This window comes from Euprymna scolopes, chromosome 7 (genome assembly GCF_053919585.1).
Source record: "Euprymna scolopes isolate OS-2025 chromosome 7, ASM5391958v1, whole genome shotgun sequence".
NCBI classification, from domain to species: domain Eukaryota; kingdom Metazoa; phylum Mollusca; class Cephalopoda; order Sepiida; family Sepiolidae; genus Euprymna; species Euprymna scolopes.
This window is the reverse complement of record NC_136488.1, coordinates 161,518,185-161,542,350: the sequence shown is the minus strand read 5'-3', so window position 1 is coordinate 161,542,350 and position 24,166 is coordinate 161,518,185. Positions and strand designations below refer to the sequence as shown.

General features: G+C 33.6%; 1 protein-coding gene across 2 annotated transcripts in view; it reads left to right on the top strand.

The window, feature by feature from the left end:
• Positions 1-17,560, top strand: part of LOC145280219 (adrenodoxin-like protein 1, mitochondrial) — a 45,616-nt gene extending 28,056 nt beyond the window's left edge. Inside the window, exon 6 of one of the 2 annotated variants that reach the window (XM_080132004.1) lies at positions 17,226-17,560. In XM_080132004.1, the coding sequence (XP_079988130.1) occupies positions 17,226-17,317 (92 nt within the window). In that variant the 3' untranslated portion in view covers positions 17,318-17,560. Of the gene's footprint in view, positions 1-1,885; positions 10,589-17,225 lie in introns of those variants that run through there. The other variant, XM_080132003.1, reaches the window with a different exon arrangement.
• The last annotated feature ends 6,606 nt before the right edge of the window (positions 17,561-24,166 follow it).

Below are 24,166 nucleotides of genomic sequence, written 5' to 3'. Positions count from 1 at the left end.
CAGGAAGTGTCGCTTTCCGGTTATCAGAGTTAAAGGGCGACAATCGAATTAGCTTGGGAGTTTCAATTCTCACAACTATTACCAATTGTTTTGCTAAATTGTGTTAACAATCATAAATGCCTTGTTTTTAGCATAACTGAGTTACTTCCCTTGTTAGGTCATGCATACCACAAGGAAATATGGTGAGGGTTTTTTTACAATAAAGATCAAAATCTCATGGTTTTTTTTAAATAATGCAGTAATATTTAAGTACTTCTGATATGCCAATTAAGTAGATATTATTGCTTTTAGCTGAAATTGACACAAAAAGTCAGTAGATGCCATTGTTTTTTTTTATATTGATTTGTTTTTTCTGCATTTCGCTATTATAGTCTAATTGCAGTGAAAATTTTGTCAGTGTTATGGTGTTGGATGAACAGGGGTCATTGTGACCTTATTACGGCTACAGATTTCTTTTTCTTTGTTTTTTTTTTTTTTGTTTTTACATCATCTGTTAATGTAATAATAGCTGATAATTTTATTTTTACTTCGTCACCACTTATCAAGGCCTGCAGGCCATTCAAGGATAAGGGTTAATGGGAATTTGATAAGAATTTATTTTAGAGGACAACTCTTCAAGAACCTGTTCACATTGGACTTGAGAACTACAATGTCATTGTTAGCTGAGAAGCAGCTCTGTGGTATTGTATTCCACAGATGAGCAGCTGTAGGAAAAAAAAAACTCTGCTCTTGGAATTTTTTCTTAGATTTAGACACAGATAAAAATGTAAAGGTTTATGACTCTTTTACGAACAACAAATAAATCATCACGGATGCTGGAGTCCCTCAGGGGTCAATCCTGGGTCCAACTCTCTTCCTAATCTACATCAATGACCTCCCTAAACACATACTTAAATCATTCGTTGACATCTATGCTGATGACATGACCATCTACGGCAACACATCAAAGGCTGTAAATGACAAAGTTCTCTCTGATTCTCTCTCCTCTGATCTCGAGCGCGTGGTTCAGTGGGGGAAAACGTGGCTGGTTTCCTTTAATGCATCTAAAACCAAACTCCTATCCTTACATCATCAACGCTCTGATCCCCATCTGACATCAATTGGGATGGATGGCTCTTGTCTGGGAGAGGTCCCGTGTTTTGACAAGCTTCTGGGTTTGACCTTTACCCTGATCTGAAATGGAACACGTACATCAAGTCTGTTGCCAAGGTCGCTGGAAAGATGGTGGGATCCTTCTACCGCTCCAGAAAATATCTCATTACTGATGCAATTCTCTATCTATATAAAAGCCAAGTACGTCCAAGGATGGAATACTGCTGCCATATCTGAGCAGGAGCTGCTAAAAACAGCCTATCCTGCCCTGACAGAGTACAAAATAGACTTTGTGGCTTAGTGGGGGATGCCTTTTTCTCTACCCTGCAACCTCTCTCCCACAGAAGAGACGTTGTGAGCCTATCCTTGTTTTATTGTTATTTCCATGGCAGGTGCTTGTCTGAACTCCAATCTCTCGTCCTCCCTCGCCAATCTTTCACAAAAAACACCCGTCTAGCCGAATCCACTGTGAAAAATTTCCCCCACTATATCTGTGCCTAAATCAAAACGTGGATTCCATGAACAAAGCTTCTTTCTTAGAACTGCACGCCTGTGGAACTCTGTTCTGTCTGCCTGCTTCCCACCTGAATACAACTTGGATGTGTTCAAGTCCAACGTTAACAAATTCCTAATGAACCGCCCCCTTAAGTAAACACTTCATCAAATCTCCACACTAACGTAATGTACTTGCAATAACCCTTATCCCTGAGTGGCTTCGGGCCTTGATAAGTGGTGACCATTGTGTAAAAAAAAAAAAAAAAAAAAAAAACTTCATTGTTTTTTTGTGTTTCAGGCTGTCAGATAATCTTGACTAAAGAAATGGAAGGCCTCCACCTCACATTACCTCAGGCAACTCGTAATTTCTACGTTGATGGACATGAACCGCAGCCTCATTGACACCACGTGCTGCTAATCCCCTTCTTTATTCTTTTTTTTTTTTTTGTAATATAGAGGTTATTATGCTGATATATAAATACATATCTGTGTGTGTATATATATAATTTTTTATCAAGATAAGGCACGAATGCATTTTATTCATGCTGAAATTATACAAACTGACTGACCATATTATTTTTTTATATTTAACAACTATTCAAATTTTTTTTTTTCCACCCCAGACAAGGCATCATATTGTTATTTGGAATGTAAGGGGCTACTATTTGGATGCCTGATATAGGGACCGAGGGGGAGTTAAGCAGCGAGATTTCTGTTCACATTACATTTAAACTTCTGCAGATCAGTACAATCAGAGAAGTAGAAAATAGAGTGGGAATTCCAAAGTCTAGCAGACCAAGGACAGAAACTATTAGAATAGAAAGCTTTCCGACACCTAGGGTTGGGATTTTGATGATTGTCACGTTAGTCGGGAGTATGTATACCAAATGCAATGAGTTCATCAGAGAACATTCCATTAAAGTACTTGTAAAACAAGTACAGGGATGTGACATTGTTGCAGTGGAAGTTGACCGATAGCACAGAACGTTATATATTATTTCTTTTTTATTGGAAGCCTTTGAGATGAGTAATGTGTGTATTTATTTATATTGTTACACCACGTTTCAGCTAACTCATCCGCTGGCCTTCTTCAGGTGATTAACTGCGACAGGATAGGTATGCTGAGTCTCTTACCTTTATCCCCAGTAATTACTGCCTTCCATAGTTGTTGTTGTCTCACCACGTTTTGGCCAAGTAAACCTCTGGCCGGCTTTGGGTAAGATTGAAACCACTGTCTTCAGACAGTGCTCACCTGGAACTGTAAAGATTCAGCGCCTCTATCCACTGTGCCACGGGCCCCAAAACAGCAACAACTATGAAGTTGAGGGCATCAGTCCACAAATAAATGAATAAGTGCAGAAACTATTATATTTGAGACTCTTTCTTTTTTCTTTTTCTTTTTTCTTTTTTTTGTTTTTTTTTTGGACTGTTTAAGACAGAAAGACTAGTGGTGGATGTTCCAGCAGCCCAAATGTGGCAACAATACACCATGCATTGGTGAATTGTACCATTCTAGTATGAAACTGGATAATTTATAAAAGCTTTTTGATATCCAGTCTTGTCGATTAGTTTCCAACAGTGTTCGTACGATTGTTTTCTATTCTGATTATAAAAATAATCTGTATAAATAAGACCATTGATTTGTTTAATATTGGCTTAAAAACATGTTTATCAAAGAGAGTGCATGCAGAATAATGATTGGCAACAGAAACAATTGAGTCATCAACCTGAGTTCATATTATGTCGGCTCAGTTGCATTCGCAGTATTAATATTGGGGAAGGTATGAACCCTCAGTTATGGGCAAAATAGCAGTTTTGGTTCTTATTTAGTTTCAACTTAATTAAAAAAATAAAAATACAGAAAAATCTTTATGATGTACATGAAACAAGGATGTCATATTCCAAAAGTCATGTAAATTAATCTTTTTTTTTTTTTTTTTTAACTAAGAAAATAAAATTTGGTGCTTGTGCATCTGTGTTACCGCACTGAAATAACGTTATTATTTGGGAAGCCATTCTTGGCATGTTATTATTTGGGAAGCCATTCTTAGCATGTCTTTGTTTTATAACTATTCTCTACTTTCACCTAACAATTTAATAAACAAAAATATTGTAAAAATTGAATTTAATTTGGAAATACTATTAAAAAATAGCATGGTAACATAGCTGCACAAGCATAAAAAATGTTATAATGAGACGGTAGCTGGGAACCGCCATGTTGTGTTAAAATTCAAGGCTTACAACCAAATTAGACTACTGAGATTTTGTTTGTATTTCAAAGTAATTAATTGCTAAAAATCATAAATTTTGATTTTCTTAGTTAAAAACAAAACAAAAACAAAAAACACTTGATCAATTGTCTGCAGCCTTATCTGTGATTGTATGAACTAGATTCATGAGTATCCAAAAATTACAAAAATGAGTTGCTTCTGGAAAATGAAGATCCTCTAGAATGCTTGATGTGCTAAGAATACTTTATTGTAAAACACTTCCTGTTTCGCTGGCCTATTTCCCAGTTGAATACAACATAGTAGCCTTAAAATCCAATGTAAACAAATTCTTGTTGAACCGTCCCCATAAACAATCAAATTCTATCCAATTTACACTATTAACGATTACTATATTTTTTTTTTTTTTTACATGGGAGTCACCACGTATCAAGGCCCTGAAGCCACTCGGGGATAAGGCTTATCACCTTACATTCATTAACCCTTATCCCCAAGTGGTCTTCGGGCCTTCATAAGTGGTGATTCCAAAGTAAAAAAAAAAAGAAGAAAAAAAAAATTGATATGAATTTTGGAATATGACATCTTCGTTCTGTGATGGGGTACATACATCATAAAGATTTTTTTTTGTATTTTTTTTTTTTTTAATTAAGTTGAATTCTAAATAAAAACTGCAGTTCCTCTTCTGCAACTCGTTTACAATCATTTCGCTAATGCATATCAGCATTCAATAATTTACAAAATGGTTGATATGCCGTAAAGCAGACGGTGCTCATCATATACCAAAATGTAAAAAGATTTTTGTGCAATCGTTTAAATTAGTTTCTGTACCACCCACCATGGGATCATTATGAGACTTCAGGTGGGTAGTGGCCAAATTTATGGTATAGGAGTCTCTGAGATCCTTTGGGGGGGGGCAGTGAAAGACTGAGAAGGTCTAGTACCATTACTAGCGTTTCTCAACCCGTTTTCTTTAGGATTCACAATTCGTGTGGAAATTGATTGCATCACACTTATTTTTAATTGGAAAAATTAATTAAAGAATCACACCCTTTAATGTTGACAAAGCTATAAGAATATTCAATTATTTATTTTCACTTTAGTTATGTATTGCCACTACCACTAAAATTATTATGTAAAGATGTAGGGAGGTGACTGTAGTAGGTATCTGAGTGTTTTAGGTAGCATTGTCCGAAAAAGGTTGGGGAAGCCTGGTTTAAATAAAAAAAAAAAAACAGTTATCCATATGAGCAACAAAGTGGAAACACTGCATTGATAAAACATCTAAGGAATGCATAAAATATGTAAGGTGTTTCATATTAAATCTAAGATTTTAATAAAATATGCACACACACACACACACACACACACACACATACACACATTTCAAAAACCTAGAAACATTGTTGTAACCTAAAAGGATATTTTACTCAGTGAATTTTAGGAATATTCGTCTGTTATCCTAATAAAAATTACTTTTTTTTTTTTTAACATGTAAAACTGTTTTTCTTTTTTTTTTTTTCACACAACAAATATTATAGAAAAATTACTTGTAGTGTTGTTTGGTTTGAATATTAATACCTGTCTCCCCCGCCCCTGATGTAGACGATTTGTCTAATATATATATATATATATATATATATATATATATATATATATATGTATATATATACTAGCATGGATGCCTGGCATTGCCCGGATGTTTGGAGGTGTATGTTGAGCAAAAAAAAAAAAAAAAAAAGTGGTAGTAGGAAGGCAGGCTTGAACCCGTACCGCAAAGGAGGAAAAGAACGGGGAAAAAAAATGACGTCTTTGCTGTTACGACCACGGCCAAACCGGAAGTGACGTAGGTTTAAATTAAGGCTAGACAATCAAAAGGAGAGGATGACTTTCAAAAATATTGACGAAAAAAGCGACCCCCCCCTCTGTAGAAAAATGCCCAGTTGAAGGTGAAGATATTAATGTTTTTAGCCAATCTTTCGATATTTGTTGTCTGAAGGGTCAAACTTCAAAATGATACTGATCTTGTAAAAATCCGTTGCCTCTGTCGAAAGTTTTAGGCAGACATGCAAACATACATACATTTATATATTAGTAACTCAAATTTTCGACCCAAACCAATTAAAAAGCTTGCCCTATCTCTGAATACCCTTTATGTAAAATTTCAAATGTTTAGACCAGAAATTGTCTGAATAATTTGGTATGACCCCTTAACATTTATTGTTTTGGGCTCAAATCAAGTTAATAAGTTAGATCCATGTCCAAGGAACCTATATCTAAAATTTCAATTGTTTAGACCCAACATTGGCGGAGTAGTCTGATAAAGGTTAAATCGTTGAACTTTGACCCCTTAACAGCCAAATTTCTGGCTGAAAACGGATTACAAAGATTTTCCCAAATCTCAATACCCTGTATATCAAATTTCGAGTCTGTAGACTTAAAATTGACAGTTATTGTGTAGGGAAATGTACACAGACAAACAAACACACACAGACACGTTCACTTTTATAGATATATATATAAAGTGTAATGATCAAAGTTAAATTCTGTAGATTAAAATATACAGAAAAATATATTCAAGTTAAGATTTATTGTTTGAAACAAGGAATGTATGGAGAAGAATTATATTTATTTCCTTAATCCATGGATTTTCAATAATAGCTCAAATCATCAGATGAAATGAAATGCAGTTAGCAAAATGTTCAGCTTTGAATAAAAATATTTTGCTTATCAGCACATACATTGAAAAAAAAAATTCTCCCATTCCCTATAAACTGTCCTTCATCCACAAACTTGTACAGGCTATCAATAAATTCCTCATCAATATAAGACGGAAGGTATATATATATATATTTTTTTTTTTACACAGGCATCACCACATTATCAAGACGAAGAGGCCACTCAAGGATAAGGGTTAAAGAGTGTACAGTAGAAATTGGACAATATAGTAATCATTAGTAATGAAAATTTGTTAAATTTGATAACTTATATGGAACGGTTCATCAAGAACTTATTTACGTTAGAATTGAAGACAGCCATATTGTAGACAGCCGGAAAGCAGGAAAACGGAAGACAATTCCACAGGCGTGCAGTTCTAAGAAAGAAGCTTTGTTCATGGAATCTACGTTTAGGTTTAGGCACAGATAAAGAGTGGGGGGAATCATTGATAGTGTTTTCAGCTAGAGGAGTGTTTCTTGTGAAAGTTTGGCGAGGGAGGACCATAGACTGAAGCTCAGTCGAACACTTTCCATGAAAATAACGATACATCAGAGACAAACTCGTAACATCTCTTCTGTGAGATAGAGGTTGCAGGGAAGAGAAAAGGACATCTCCTACAAGGCTACGAAGTCCTTTCTAGCAGCTCCTGCCCAGATGTGGCAACCGTATTCCATCCTTAGACGTACCTGGCTCTTATATAGATAGAGAATTGCATCAGTAGTGAGATATCTACTGGATCGATAGAAAGATCCCACCATTTTTCCAGCAGCCTTGGCAACAGACTTGATGTACGTGTTCCATTTAAGATCAGGAGTAATGGTCAAGCCCAGAAGCTTGTCAAAACTTGAGTCCTCTTGAAGACGAGAGCCATTCATTTCAATTGATGCCAGATGTGGATCAGAATGTTGATGATGTAAAGAGAGAAGCTTGGTTTTAGATGCATTAAAAGTAACCAGCCACTCCTTTCCCCATTGTACCACGTGCTCAAGATCAGGGAAGAGAGAATCGGAGAGAACTTGGTCGTTTACTGTCTTAGGTGTGCTATCATAAATAGTAGTGTCATCAGCATAAATGTCAACAAATGATGTAAGGATGTAATTTGGAAGATCATTAATGTAGGTCAGGAAAAGAGTTGGGCCCAGGATGGACCCCTGAGGGCCACCAGCATTAATACTGTGAGCTTCTGATTTTTGCCCCTCAACTACTATTCTTATGAACCTATCAGAAAGAAATGATTTAATAATTGAGAAGACATTTCCAGCTATACCATAGCTGGAGATCTTGTGAAGTAAACCTGTATGCCATACCCTATCAAAGGCCTTAGATATGTCAAGAGCAATTGCCTAGAAAGGTTGCCTCCATCAAGAGATTTGCTAATCCTATGAGATATAACTGTAAGCACATCTGCTGTAGATCTAGCAGAACGGAAACCATATTGAGTGTCACTAAGAAGGTTATTTTTGTTGAGATGGTTGATTACTTCTGTATTTAACAGATTCCAACAACTTACTCATGACGCACAGGAGACTTATTGGCCTGTACTGAGAGGGGGATGAGCGATCACCTGAATTCTTAAATACAGGGCATACTGATGAAATTTTCCAGGATGATGGGAAGCTATTCTCCTTAAGACAACGTTTAAACAGTTTTGTAAGTATGGGCGCTAGTTCTAGTTGAAGCTTTTTCAGTACTATAATTGGAATACCATCAGGGCCAGTTGCTTTACTGGAATCAAGGTTTTTGATTAGCTTGGCAACATCATGTACAGATATATGTATATCACATAGCGTGTTTTCTGATACAGGAGGAAATATTGGGAGTTGGCAGCCTTGGTCGCAAAGGGTAGAATTAGCTGCAACGTTCTTGGCAAAGAGTTTGGCTTTGTCTGATGCTGACAAGATTACCTCAGGTCCATTGATGATAGTTGGGATAGAGCATACGCTTCTGTTCAGGATTCTGTTTGCTATGTGCCATCATTTTGATGTGTTCTAACAAACAGAACAAATGCAAAACACAAATTCCACACCCCGAAAACATTAGAAAAGAACTCACAATTAACTCTAACAAAGAACTAAAGAAAATTGAAAACAATTTTATGGACTGAAAACAATTACTCACCTGAAGTTTAACCCCCACTTAGAAGAATTCGGAAGAATCATGTTGAACCTAGTTAAGAGGATTAAATTTTAAAAGCAGAAGCACTCGATTAACGCTACCACTGGAAAAATAAACAAATTTACACAGAAAGTTAAGACCCAAACCTATTTTTCCTGCAGTTAAAACACAAAGATGACTACAAGATGGACTACCCCACCAGAAGTTTATGTATAAAGAATTAAATAAATCTGACAAAACTGTTCATAAATGAATGAATTAGATAGGGTAAATATTGATGCAAGGGACACACTTAAATAAATTCATAATTTCACCGAAATCGTTACTTTGGGAACTCCAAGATTTACATTGAAAGACCATAAACAAAACTTCCAAGACAACCCCTCATTAAGATTGATTTTCCCCTCAAGTTCTGATTTGAGATTAATAAGTAAGAAAATCTTGGATATAATAATAGCCCATATAAAGGAGAAAGTAAAATTTCCCCTCTGACAATGCTCCCAATTTGTCCTCAAATGGTTCTTTCACCTCGAAGATAAAAGATTTAACTTTATAACTGTCAATATTAACAATTATTACCAATCTATCTCTCCAATACTTCTCAATAAGACCCTGATTTTCGCTAAAAAAAAAAACTCCAATATCACAGATTTGAAAATAAAACTAATTCTCCAAGCAAGACACTCTTTGAAAACTTTTAACAGAAAGTATTGGTCTAGGAAAGATACCCCTAACAATTTTGACATCATAATGGGAGAGCTAACTCTGCATAAGTTACTGACTTAGTTGGCCTTTACTTATTGAAAGAGCTCAGGATAGAATTAAAGCATTTGAAGGGAGGCCTATATAGGAATGATGCTCTTCATCACAAAGGATAGACCCAGGCAATACAATAACACCATAAAGAAATTACATGAAACTATGGCCTCTCAGTTGAGATTGTTCCTAAGAAGAAAACATTAAATTTCCTAGATATATCCTTAAATTTAGCGTTCAAAACCTATTCCCCTTACAATAGACCCAACTTGAGCATATTCTATCTACGTAAACAATTAAATAATCCCTGATCTATTATAGATTCCATAGTACTATCTGTCTCAAATACGATCTCAAGCCTATCAACCAACAAAAAAACATTTGACCAAGTGGCAACCTTTTATAATAATGCCTTAGGCAATTCAGGATACACAGGTAAGATTAAATACAAGAGAAATAAATTGGAAAATAAGAATAAATCCATAATTATGCATAACATGAACCAAAAGAAAAATAATAATACTATCCAGGATTTTTCGAGCAAACATAATCCCAACTTAAATTACACCAATATTAGGACTAAATCCATTAACAATCAAAATCAAAATAAGAATAGCAATAAATTAATGTGAAAAAAACCCATCTGGTTCAACCCACTATATAGCTTTAACGTTAAAACCAACATACCAAGAGAATTCTTTGAAATAATCAAACATTCGTTTAAACACCCACATAGATACAGCACAATATTAAACAAAAACTCAATAAAGATATCCTACTCTACCATGCTGAACCTAACACAAACAATAATAACCTCAAATGACTGTAAGATAAAAAAAAGCCCAAGCTCCTCCCCCACATATACCACCTATACAAAACTGTAATTGTCAAAACAAACAACTATGCCATTTAAAGAATGATTGCATGCACAAAGATGTATCTTCCTGCACAATTACTGAACTCCCAATAACAACAACAAATGTAATTGATAAAATCCTCAACAACTCCAGTCAAACCACAACAATGTCCCTATGATTGGAACACAAATTAACACCCAAGTTATACATGAATCTTCTCTTGGAAATAACACAGATCCGATTATCCCCCCCCCTCTACAGACATATCCCATATCCAGAATAGAAATTTAAACTATGGAACTACAATAAACACAAAGGTTAAAACCCACACATATATTGGTGCAACGGCAAATCTAATAAAAGTTCCTTTAAAAATGAGAATACAAATAGCAATAAAGGCACTTCCCTAACAACTCTAATTAAATTAAAAAAACTCTTATGTAGGAAAATTCCATATTCGTTAAAATGGAATATATTGAAAAAATCCAATTCTTACACGCCAAGATCCAAATTTTGTAATCTTTGCATTTCAGAAGTTGTTAAAATAATAACGTTCTCGAAAGCCACAATAAACGCCAAAAATGAGCTAATTCTGCTATGCAAACATAGGAAAAAATTCAAGTATAGCCAGTTCAAAATTACTTAACTCACCTTATTTAAATTAATAATAATAATAATAATAATAATATATATGTATTAATAGTATATATGAGTGTATACGTGTGATATTGGATTGCCCAGGTTGTATGATATCCGTTTTTTATGACTTTTAAGCACCATTTAAATACCTTTTTAAAAACATTTTCAATATATGTGCTGAAAAGTAAAATATTTTTTTTTATTCATAGCTGAACATTTTGCTAATTGCATTTCATTTCCTCTGATGATAAGAGCCGTTATTGAAAATCCATGGATTAAGGAAATAAATGATTTTTTATACATTCCTTGTTTCAAACAATAAATTCTTAACTTGAATATATTTTTATGTATATTTTAATCTACAGAATTTAACTTTAATCATTAAACTTATACAGGGTGTCCACAAAGTCTAGCTGCATAATCTACAGGGTACCCACAAAGTGTGGCTACATAATCTACAGGGTACCCACAAAGTCTGGTTACATATCTACAGGGTGCTCACAAAGTCTAGCTGTATAATCTGCAGGGTGTCCACAAAGTTTGGCTACATAATCTACTGGGTGTCCACAAAGTGTTGTTACATAAACTACCGGGTTCCCATAAAGTTTGGCAGCATTATGTAGTCAGACTTTGTGGACACCTTGTATATTGCTCTATTTTCATATATTGAACTTTATCCTTTATGCTAGGATCGTCTTGAAAATATTACCTTACTGTAATAATAAATAAGACAATTCACTTGATTTCTAATCTGTGATTTAACTCATTCATTATATATATATATATATATATATATATATATATATATATATATATATATAGAGAGAGAGAGAGAGAATAAATAACAAAAAGTTATATTCCAAAACTCATGATTTTGACCATCTTATAATTTATTCCTTTAGTTCAGTTGACTTATACAATTCCTGACAGTATCTGTTTCGTAGCACAAAATCAATCACTTAATTATTATATCAATCAGTGAATCTATTATGCCCTTAACTCACCAGAAGAAATAGCAACAATCAATTCGTCAAAAGGAAATGAAGTGTGCTTTGGCATGGTTAAAATCTGAAAATTAGAAGAGAATCTGCAAATACCTTTATATTTTCCATTACGCCATATATATATATTAGTGGATAAATGACAAAAAACTATATTCCAAAACTCATGATGTTGACCATCTTATAATTTATTCCTTTAATTCAGTTGACTTATACAATTCTTGACAGTATCTGTTTCGTAGCGCAAAATCAATCACTTAATTATTATATCAATCAGTGAATCTATTATGCCCTTAACTCATCAGAAGAAATAGCAACAATCAATATAATATATATACATATATATATATATATATATATATATATATATATGTATTGAAAACTTTATTTTTTTTAATTGCAGTTTTAGCAACTATCGGTTATTTTCAATTCAGCTTGATTTGGCAATTCGTCATGTGGTTTCAGCAAGATGGAATCACATGTCACGTTATATAATCAACTTACTGAGAATAACATTTGATGAACGAATAATTTCACGAGATGGACTGGTCAACTGATCACCTCGTTCATGTGATTTAGCTCCATTAGATCATTTTCTTTGGAGATATGTAAAGTCCCATGTCTATGTTGATGAACCAAACACAATAGACCACTTGAAAAACAACAGTTAATGCGTTATTGTCAAAATACAGCCTAATTTAATACATAGTTTTGAAAAACATTCAAGGAATGCATAGAATATATAGGTAAGCTATTTTATATTAAATCTAAGATTTTAATAAAATATGCACGCACACACATTTCAAATACCTAGAAAGGATATTTAAAAAATTTTTCTTTTTATTGCATTTTCACCCCAAACAAGACACAATGCCACTTTGATGTAGAGGGCTACTATGTGGGACATAATTTGCAGTGATACTATGTAGGGAGTTGAGCAGCAAGATGTCTGTTCACATTACATTTGAACTTCTGCATATCCATACAGCCAGGAAGCAGGAAGTCTAGCAGTCTTAGGGAAGAAACTATTAGAGTAGAAGGCCTTATCTCTACTGTATAGGGGTGGGATTTTGCTGCTTGTTGGGTTTGTCGGGGGTATTTATGTCGAGGGGGGTACAAGGGCTTGTAGTTCATCAGAGTACCTACCATTAAAATACTTGTAAAACAGGCAGAGGGATGCAATATTTCATCAATGAGACAGAGGTTGAAGCCTAGCTTACAGTTTGGGACCTATCAGGTTGGCGACTCTCTTTTGAACCCTGTCCAGGAGTGAGGGATTAGTAGCATATGTATCAGCCCTACTTTGTGAATTTGAGGAGTATTAATCTGTTATCTTAATAAAAGCTACTTTTTTTCTACGTATAAAATTGTTTTTCTTTTTTCATACAACAAATATGATGGAAAAATTAGTGGTACTGTTGTTTGGTTCGAATATTAATCCCTGTCTCCTCACCTCGATGTAGACAATTGGACTAGTATGTAATATATAAAATATATGTAACAATAAACGAGGACCCCACCTAAAGGAGTTCTCCAAGAGTATTCTAGATGCAGCCAACTTAACGCATAATCCAGAAAAGGGTAACGGACATTTAGACTCTTGTCAAAATACATTAAGCACAAATATTAGTATATATGAAGAAGAAGAAGACTGCCTATAACACAGTACATAGATATATAAAAGAATTTAGAATTAAATGACACACCCACCCTCATCTATTATAATATTTAATACAAAAAGTTAAAAGGATAAATAAGATAGATTAGTTACCCCCCTTAGACCACTAAAACACTGGTTATCTCCCCTCAACCGAAAAAAAGGTAGAGAAGTCAGATAAGATAAATTAATTATCCCCCTTACCCAACCAAAAGCAACGAAAGGCAGACCGGAAAAAAAAAAACAACAAATAAACAACACATAATTACTAAAATGCATTAAATAAAAAAATTAAAAAAAAAGAAAATTCATACCGGATTAAAATAAATTATACAGGAACTAGCTAGAGTCTAATAAATAAAAACATACATCATTATATAAACAAACATATGCGGACCTGAAAAAATATGCCCCGGGGCAGAAAACAAGATGGCTGACGAGAGCCGAACATTATTTACGTGTTACCATTAACGGTTTCCCATTGTGTTTGGGCTTGAAACCGACGGTACCAATGTTTTTCTGAACTTCTGTAAAACTAATATATATATATATATATATATATATATATATAGTGATGATCATATTTATTGGCACGGTAAAATAAAAGTTAAATTTTGTCTAATAAATTCTAAAAAAGGGATTAAATTAAAGAAAATAACAAAGTATATTATGTATTTTTAACTGGCCTTTCCGATGCAGCAATCGGATTTTAGAAAAAATAAATAACAAAGGAACAACAAACATAATTGCAAAAAACCCTTGTTCAAAATTATTGGCACGGTTTTGTTTTTCTTTTAGTATCAGTATAATATCAATCAATTTCCGGTTTACGTGCTTTCTGAACTTTTTTATAGCCATATTATGCTTGTTTAACGCTAATTCAGTGAATAATTTTTTTCAGATAATTTTTAGATAGCGATTTATTTAAACTATTATAAGTGACTAAATTATAATTTTCAATCGCCATGGTTAAAACTAAGGAACACAGCGAAGACGTCAGGAAGCTTGTTGTAGCATGCCATACCAATGGGGAGGGCTATGATAAAATTTCAAAGAAGCTAAACCTTCCCAAATCCACTGTTAGAGCCATAATAAACAAGTTCAAATCGCAAGGCCAAGTTATGAGTTTAGAGGGTAGAGGGAGAAAAAGGATTCTTTCCCCAAGAGATGAACGGAAAATTGTTCGACAAGTAAAACAAAACCCAAGGATCTCTGTTGGGGAGATTGTTGATGAACAGAGCACCTCTGGAGTGAATGTATCTCGACATACAGTTGGTAGAGTTTTGAAGAGAGCTGGTTTAAAAGCATGTCATCCGAGAAAGACTCCCTTATTGAAGCCTATGCACCTGAAAGCAAGGCTAGCCTTTGCAAAACGTCATATTGATAAAGATGTTGCATTCTGGAAACGTGTTTTATGGACTGACGAAACGAAAATAGAGTTATTTGGCCATAATAAAGTGTCTTATATTTACAGAAAATCTGGCGAAGCTTTCCTGCCTAAGAACACCATACCCACAGTGAAGCAAGGTGGAGGCAGTTTGATGTTTTGGGGATCCTTTGCTGCCTCTGGACCAGGGCGACTTGTTAAGGTCACAGGTAGCATAAAAAAGGAAGATTATGTTAAAATATTGGATGAAAACCTGAAAGACTCTGCTAAAGAGCTCTCACTTGGTCGTCGTTGGTGGTTCATGCAAGATAATGACCCAAAGCATTCGGCTAAACTGACTAAGAAATGGCTTGAGGACAATCATATTAATGTTTTGGAGTGGCCATCACAAAGCCCAGACCTTAATCCAATTGAAAATTTATGGAGAACATTAAAATTGAGGGTAATGCAAAGGAAGCCTAAGAATTTTATTCAATTGGAGGATTATTGTCAGGAAGAGTGGGCTAAAATTACTACTGAAGAGTGCAACAACTTGGTTGTAAACTATGAAAAGCGACTGAGGAAGGTAATCAAGGCCAAAGGCTATACAATTGATTATTAAATAAATCGTGCCAATAATTTTGAACAAGGGCTTTTTGCAATTATGTTTGTTGTTCCTTTGTTATTTATTTTTTCTAAAATCCGATTGCTGCATCGGAAAGGCCAGTTAAAAATACATAATATACTTTGTTATTTTCTTTAATTTAATCCCTTTTTTAGAATTTATTAGACAAAATTTAACTTTTATTTTACCGTGCCAATAAATATGATCATCACTGTATATATATATATATATATATATATATATATATATATATATATATATAAGCTTATTTATAATATTCCAAATTTTATCATGTTTATATAATTGAGAATTCGGTAATTGTTCATATATGACACTATTTGGTGTTATGAATGCATGCAGCGAGGTGCATATTGCAGTGAGGGGGTGTTTGACCGGACGGGATAGAGGAAGAGAGGGCAGAAGAGGTTGTGTTGATGTTGTTTAAACAGAAATGTTTATGGGATTTTGTCAGAAAGAGAAAAAGCAAATATTAATTGTTTTTTATCTCATTGTTGTTATATATATCTGTTAACATGAAGGGTTGTTTTGAAAACCCCTGTTGATAGGTTTGAAGAAATTCAGAGATTTTTGGCTGATTAAGGCTGACAGCTTAGAATGGGGGTCAAGAGTAGGGGTCACCGCCAAGCATTGTTTGACCTGGGGTGACTAATCACGCCTAATTGGTAATAAGTAAAAACCTCAGTCCAGGTGGGGGTTGAGGTTTGGTAGAGATAAGCTCTAAGAGAAAGAAAGAAAGGTGTTTGCAACCACTCTCTGAAGGAGAGGTGGGGTGGGGAAAAAGGGGTTGGATTTAGAAAAAGGAATTCTAAACGGAGAAGAGTCGTAGCCAGCAAACCGAACGGCTGGGCTTGTCAAGCGCTCCCAATTTGGGAGCCCTTCAGGGCCTGATGTTATGATGGGAACTAGCCTGTGTTAATGGGAACTCTGTGGCTTACTAGTCTGGTCTTACATCGTTCACTGCTATAGTCAGTCGCCTCAAATTAGACAGTAGTTGTTATGAAGTAATGAAAACAATAAATAGTTTGTTGCTGTTATAAACCGGAGTTCTGTTTGTGGTGAGGACTCTTGATTTTTCAGCAAGGCACAAGGACTAGCGGAGTGATTGATGTACCCGGAGACTACCTACACATGGAAAGAAAGACGATTCAATCGAGAGGAAAAGCGCCCCTCCATGAAAACACAGTGGGTAAGTACGATGAACAGGCCAACTTGTAACGAGACAAGGTACGATCAAAGGACACCTGCCACATCGGGTGGAATCCGACGAGGTTAAGGACGCCCGGTGTGGTTGATGCGGCATCGGTAACGTTATAAGTGGTGCCGGATCGTACATCATTATACATATACCAATAAATTTTAAGGAAGAAATGTAGGTAAATTTTTTATCACATAGTTTTCCTTAAAAAGGAAATGGATTCCATATTGTTCATTAAAAAAGTTTTTTTCTCAACGTCTGAAGAGAGGCCGTTCTTGTGAATATTTTCAAACGATATAAGATTTGAAGTGCGAAACAATTGTAACGAACAATGAAACTACACTACTTGTTGCCATCAATCCAATCTTTGTTGTCTTGATTTTGTTAAAACAATATATATATATATATATATACATATATATATATGTATATATATTGACCACTTTATTTTCTTTAATTACAGATTTAGCAACTATCGGTTGTTTTGAATTTAGCCTGGTTTGCCAATTCATCATGTGGTTTCAGCAAGACGGAGTCACATGCCACATTATATGATCAATTTACTGAGAATAACATTTGATAAAAGAATAATTTCACAAAATGAGCTTGTCAACCGACCACCTTGTTCATGCGATTTAACCCCATTAGATTATTTTCTTTGGCGATATGTAAAGTCCTATGCTACGCTAGTAAACAAGACTGAAAAGACCATCAGGGCCAGATAGTGCATGCCCGAAATTGTATTTAAATTATAAATACCAAAAATTAATCTTTGGAATAAAACATTTGTATAAAAAAAATATTTTCTGTGATTTATTTTAATTCAAAGTCTGTCACCTCTAAAAAAAACACCCTTATATATATATATATATATATACTAGTTGAATTTTCTGTTACACTTACATTAATATCAAAAGCCTACTTTTTCTATTTAAAAGTTATTAAAACAAATTTCTTAATATGTTTAGTCATGCATATGCAGGCGACTAAATAAAGGTTAGCTAATTTGCATATTCCTTTGAAAAACGAACTTTCATTTATTAATTATTTTTATGGTTTTTTATTGGATTATTGATTTCATTAAACTATTACGCTCAGTTCTATTTATGCATATTTTCTACATTGTGCATAATTGTGTAGAATTTAAGATAAAAACATTCTAGTGCATAACATTAATTTATATATATATCTATATTCATATATAGATGTGTGCACGGTCTTTATGAAACTATGAATTTTTTGTCTACAGACTTGGAACTTCACAGAGAATTTGGAGCTATGGAACAAATTTAATTTGGTGTTTAGCTGGTAAAAATAGCTACTAACTGATTAAAATTGAAAAAAAAAACCTTGGCAAGAGTGAGTCAACTAAACCTGTTACTTCTGTGCATGTGCAGCAGTTATAAGTTAAATACATTGTTTGTTGCAATTTTTATACTCTTATGAATTTAAATCCTACGATCACGAATAAGGCTGCAGAGCAATATGTTTTGGTTTCGATTCTAGTTGATGGCACTCAAGTCCTATTTTTTTAAATTTTGAAATCACTGCTATATGTGGGGTACAATATAATAATCATTAGAGAATTTGCTCTATAATTATAAATATGAAATCTGCATTAATTAAAATATTATATTTAAGAGTATTTTACAACAGGGCAACGCCATGCGGCCTGCTAGTATATACATACCTGAGTGTGTGTATGCATGTGTTAAGTGGTGAGACAAAGATGGCGGTGAAGAAGCAGTGCAGTACGATCCTGAGTGTAATTGCCAGTAACAAAAATGGCGGCGAGCAGTTCAGATCAGATCAAATCCTGAGTGTAATTGCCAATAACAGAGATGGCGGCGAACTGATTGAATCCAAAATTTGACAATTTTTATAGTAACTTTGGAAGCTTTTCATTGGTTGCTCACCATGACTTGTGATTATAAAAACGATCGTCGAAATCATTGGTGTCATACCCCCCCCCATCAGGCGTCAAAAACATTTAACACACCCCCTTTTTTGACATAATGGAAAAATCCTTTCGGATTCAATTTGGTTTGACTTGAGAAAAGGAAAAAAATAAATGAATAAATAAAATAAAAATAAACAAATAAATGAACAAATAAAAATAAATCAATTAAATAATTGTTTTTTTTTTTTGTTTGGGGGAATTTGTCTTTATTCTCATTGGTTAAAAAAAATTATTAATATGTTGGTATAACGTGTGCAAAAAGAAGCCATTTTTTTTTTGTAAATCACATTAAGTTTTTTTATACATATAAAAATAAACACTTTTTAAATAAATATATAAATATATATATATATATATATATATATATATACACACACAAATAGAATCCTATTCAAATACATATTAACATATATGCACACAAACTCACAGAAATATACATTGTTTTAACAAAAACTGGAAACATTGTGTTAGGTATTAGTTGGTTAATTTGGTTAGTACGATAGAAATGGTCGCAGTTTAACGTCATGCCCAGGACAATTTACAATCTCTTTTTTTTTTTTTTGGTGTGATTTCGACTGTTCATGCTTCTCTTTTGGGTTTCTGAAAAGAAATTTATTCATAATTAGATTCCAAAAAGTTTGGCTATAAAATGTTTAAATTTTATCCTTTTTATAGGTTTTGTGAAAATGTTGGCGATATTATTCTCAGATGTCACATAACTAAGAGTAATAGATTTTTTTACCTATTTCATCCCTTATGAAATGATATCTGATATCAATATGCTTCGACCTTTGATGAATCATAGAATTATTTGCTAATAAGATACTACTCTAGTTGTTACAATGAATTACTATAGGTTTTTTTTTTACTTAGATCTGGTTTTAAAATAGATTTTAAAAGGGTGTTCAGAAAAATTGCCTCCTGTGCGGAATGGGTGAGGGCCACAAATTCTTCTTCACAAGTAGAAAGGGCAATAATTTGTTGCTTTTTAGTTTTCCAAGAGATCATAGGTCTAGTCTTTGACAGTCTAAAACAATACCCCATTATACTTTTTCTATCCTCAGAGTTACCCCAATCTGAATCTGAAAATCCTTCTAAATTTAGAGGATATGTAGACTTTTTAAATATTAAAGATTGTTCCTTGGTTCCTTTTAGATAATGAAGGATTTGTTTTGCACGATTAAGGTCCTTAATTGTCGGTCTCGATAAGTTTTGAGATAGCTTTGTTACAATGTAACATATGTCAGGCCTAGTTGCGGTCATCAAATAGATGAGGCTTCCAATCATTTCTCTGTATAATCGATCATCTATTGATTTTGTTTCGGTCTCTGTATTTTTATTTATGTCCATTTCCCATTTTTACGTGGTTTGCAATCTTGCATTCCGAACTTGAGCAGAATTTTTTCAGTGTACTGTGATTGGGTTCATTGTTATAGTTTCATTTTCATGGGTAAATTTTATACTGAGGAACCATAGCAATCGTCCAATATTGGCCATTTAAAATTTTTTATTTAATTTATTTTTAACATCTTTTAAAGTGTTGTCACAGTTTGAGGCAAGTAATATATCGTCAACTCAAAAAACCAAGATCAACAATTTATTACCTACATTTGGTAATTTTTTAATATCACATGAATATTAAAGATTGTTCTTTGGTTCCTTTAGATAATGAAGTATTGCAGTGTCCTAGAATTTTATGCCAGGTTTCCAAGTCGTGACAGGCAGTTTTTAAGGGAACCATACTTTTTAAATAATATAGTCGGCCATTTTTTTTAATGTCAAATACAGTTCCATTGGGGTATATCAATTTTGACTTGTTTTGGCCAAACTTTATATATGTGCCTTGTTTAATGGCAGCCTGCACAGAAAATATGTCTTGCTTAAATGTAGGTATGAACAGAGCATTTTTTAGAATACAGTTACAGATTTCGCCTTTATTATTTTTTAGCAATATTTTAGCATCGCCTCTTTTCAAGACTATATCATTTATTTGACTACCATCGGCAAGTTTGACAAAATGACTTTGGAGTAAAGCTTAAATCAAACTTAATAAAATTAGATTCTTTGGTGATAACGTGTGCTGTAGCATCACAGTCTACAAGGAGATTTTTACCGTTTGTCGTATTGTCAAATCGAGAAGCATTTTTGAACTTCATGATATTGCTGGAGTTATTATTGTACACGAGCATCCAATTCGTCTCTTCGTAACTGTGCAATGCCACTTTAAATTCACTGAAATTTATGGGTTTGTCTTTTTGTGTTATAACAGCTGTTTAAAATCGGTAATAGTTTCATCCTCGTTACATTTCAGAGGCGTTAATTCTGTATATAGGGATATAATTTTCGGTTTCCCTTTTGATAAATAATGTTCTCTTAATATGTTCAATGCTTTCCTTCCATCATCCAATGCATCTCTTATAATCAGAGACAGACTTCTATTGTCTAAGCATTGAATTAGTTCTGCAAAAACAGTCACGTTCTTTTCGAGAAATTCGGGGTTGTTGGGATTCTCTGTTGGAGATTGTATCACTTTGTGTAGTTTCCGAATCCTTAGATACCCCAGAAAGTTTACCTGCCACAATTCGAATTTAGCTCCAAACTATCAAACAAAAGGCAATGGCTGGGTGCATAACCTGTTAAGTGTTGAGACATTATGTTGAACACTGTATGATCCTGAGTGTAATTGCCAGTAACAAAGATGGCGGCGCAGAAGCAGTGTAGTTCAGATCCTGGGTGTAATTGCCAGTAACAAACATGGTAGCAAACTGATTGAATCCAAAATTCAACAATTTTTATAGTAACTTCGGAAGCTTTTCATTGGTTGCTCACTATGATTTGTGGTTATAAAAACGATTGTCGAAATCATTGGTGTCATACCCCCTATCACCCATGATGGGGGATGTGTCTCCTAGCGGCTTCGACTGCAGGGAGACAGGGTAGTAGTACACGTCAAGGATCTATTCTTGACACTCAGCCCGACAGGTGAGGGGCCAGGAACCAGCACATCACCTGTCAGACTGAGGTACACCATCTGAGTAATATCCAGGAGGTCCACCCTCCCAGGCCTCGCCACCCGGCTTTCGGGTAGGGCAAGTTTATTGCTTGTCGCCTGAGGCGCCCTGACCGGGGAATGCGGACAGGGTTACTCAGGCAATTTTTGCAGGAGTGCCCCTCCTTTAGGGGAGCCTGCTTTGGATCCCCACTTTTCTGGCCTTGTGCCAAATATTGCTGATGTGGGCAGCAATTTAAATAACTACCCCCATCAGGAGTCAAAAACATTTAACAGTGCATGTATGAGGGAAGGAAAAATACCCTGTTTGTAAGTAAAGGAAAAAAATTCACATACGAGCGAAGTATGTCCGTACACAGGTGTGTCTTATGTGTGAATGTAGGTATACGTTTTACATTATTTAGTTCATGGGTATTGCTCATAGCCATGTTGGAATCTTCAGACCCAGAGCCAGATTGTCCGAAGAGGAGGAGGAGACGGAGGGGGGGAGATAATGACAGAAGTTGCAGTGGGTGGACGAAAGAAACGCCATAGAATTAGCTCACCATGGTGTCTCCTGGCCAGAAAGAGAAAGAGTCTAGTGGTTGCCCCGTGTTATCGACTACCACTGTGTACTCGACTTGCCCAAGCAATGGCTTTTGATTTGGCAAATCAGAAAAGAAAATTAAATGTTTGTACCAATCAGTGCCGAGCTTAGAAAATTAAGCATCTTCCTTCTGCTCTTGTTGTTGTTGAGCAACATTCTTGATGATGATTTTTGTTGGCATTTATTTCCCTGATATCTTATATATTAAGAATTCTTTGTAGAATTATATCAAGTACTTACAGGCAGGACCACATGTAGGCTGTCAATGTCCTTAAGTGATAGTGATTCTGTGGAATAATTTGGATATGAGACACAAGCATGAAATAATATTTCAACCTGAAATAAACTCTGCTATTTAGACTCCAATCCCTCTAAAAATAATATATATATATATATATACATATATAATATATATATATATATATACTCCTATAATTTTTTTTTTGTGTGCATTCATATTCATATTAAAAACCCTTTTTTCTATTTAAATAATATAATATATATATTTTATATATATATATATATATATATATATATATACTCCTATAAATTTTTTTTTTGTGCGCATGATATTCATATTAAAAACCCTTTTATTCTATTTATTTAAAAAGAAAATAAAACTTTGTTATATATGGGTTGTGGAATTGCATTCACTAGCAAAAAATCTAGCTAATTTGCATATTCTTTTAAACATTTATTTTAATTAATTCTCTATTAGTTTTTTCTGTTTTCTTATGGGATGATCATCTTTAGTTAACTATTACGTGTAATTATATTTCGATCATCTTTAGTTAACTATTACGTGTAATTATATTTCGATTATCTTTAGTTAACTATTACGTGTAATTATATTTCGATCATCTTTAGTTAACTATTACCTGTAATTATATTTCGATCATCTTTAGTTAACTATTACGTGTAATTATATTTCGATCATCTTTAGTTAACTATTATGTGTAATTATATTTCGATCATCTTTAGTTAACTATTACCTGTAATTATATTTCGATCATATTTAGTTAACTATTACCTGTAATTATATTTCGATCATATTTAGTTAACTATTACCTGTAATTATATTTCGATCATCTTTAGTTAACTATTACGTGTAATTATATTTCGATCATCTTTAGTTAACTATTACGTGTAATTATATTTCGATCATCTTTAGTTAACTATTACGTGTAATTATATTTCGATCATCTTTAGTTAACTATTATGTGTAATTATATTTCGATCATCTTTAGTTAACTATTACCTTTAATTATATTTCGATCATTTTTAGTTTACTATTACCTGTAATTTTATTTCGATCATATTTAGTTAACTATTACCTGTAATTTTATTTCGATCATCTTTAGTGAACTATTACCTGTAATTATATTTCGATCATCTTTAGTTAACTATTACATGTAATTATATTTCGATCATCTTTAGTTAACTATTACCTGTAGTTTTATTTCGATCATCTTTAGTTAACTATTACCTGTAATTATATTTCAATCATCTTTAGTTAACTATTACGTGTAATTATATTTCGATCATCTTTAGTTAACTATTACCTGTAATTTTATTTCGATCATCTTTAGTTAACTATTACGTGTAATTATATTTCGATCATCTTTAGTTAACTATTACGTGTAATTATATTTCGATCATCTTTAGTTAACTATTACGTGTAATTATATTTCGATCATCTTTAGTTAACTATTACGTGTAATTATATTTCGATCATCTTTAGTTAACTATTACCTGTAATTATATTTCAATCATCTTTAGTTAACTATTACCTTTAATTATATTTCGATCATTTTTAGTTTACTATTACCTGTAATTTTATTTCGATCA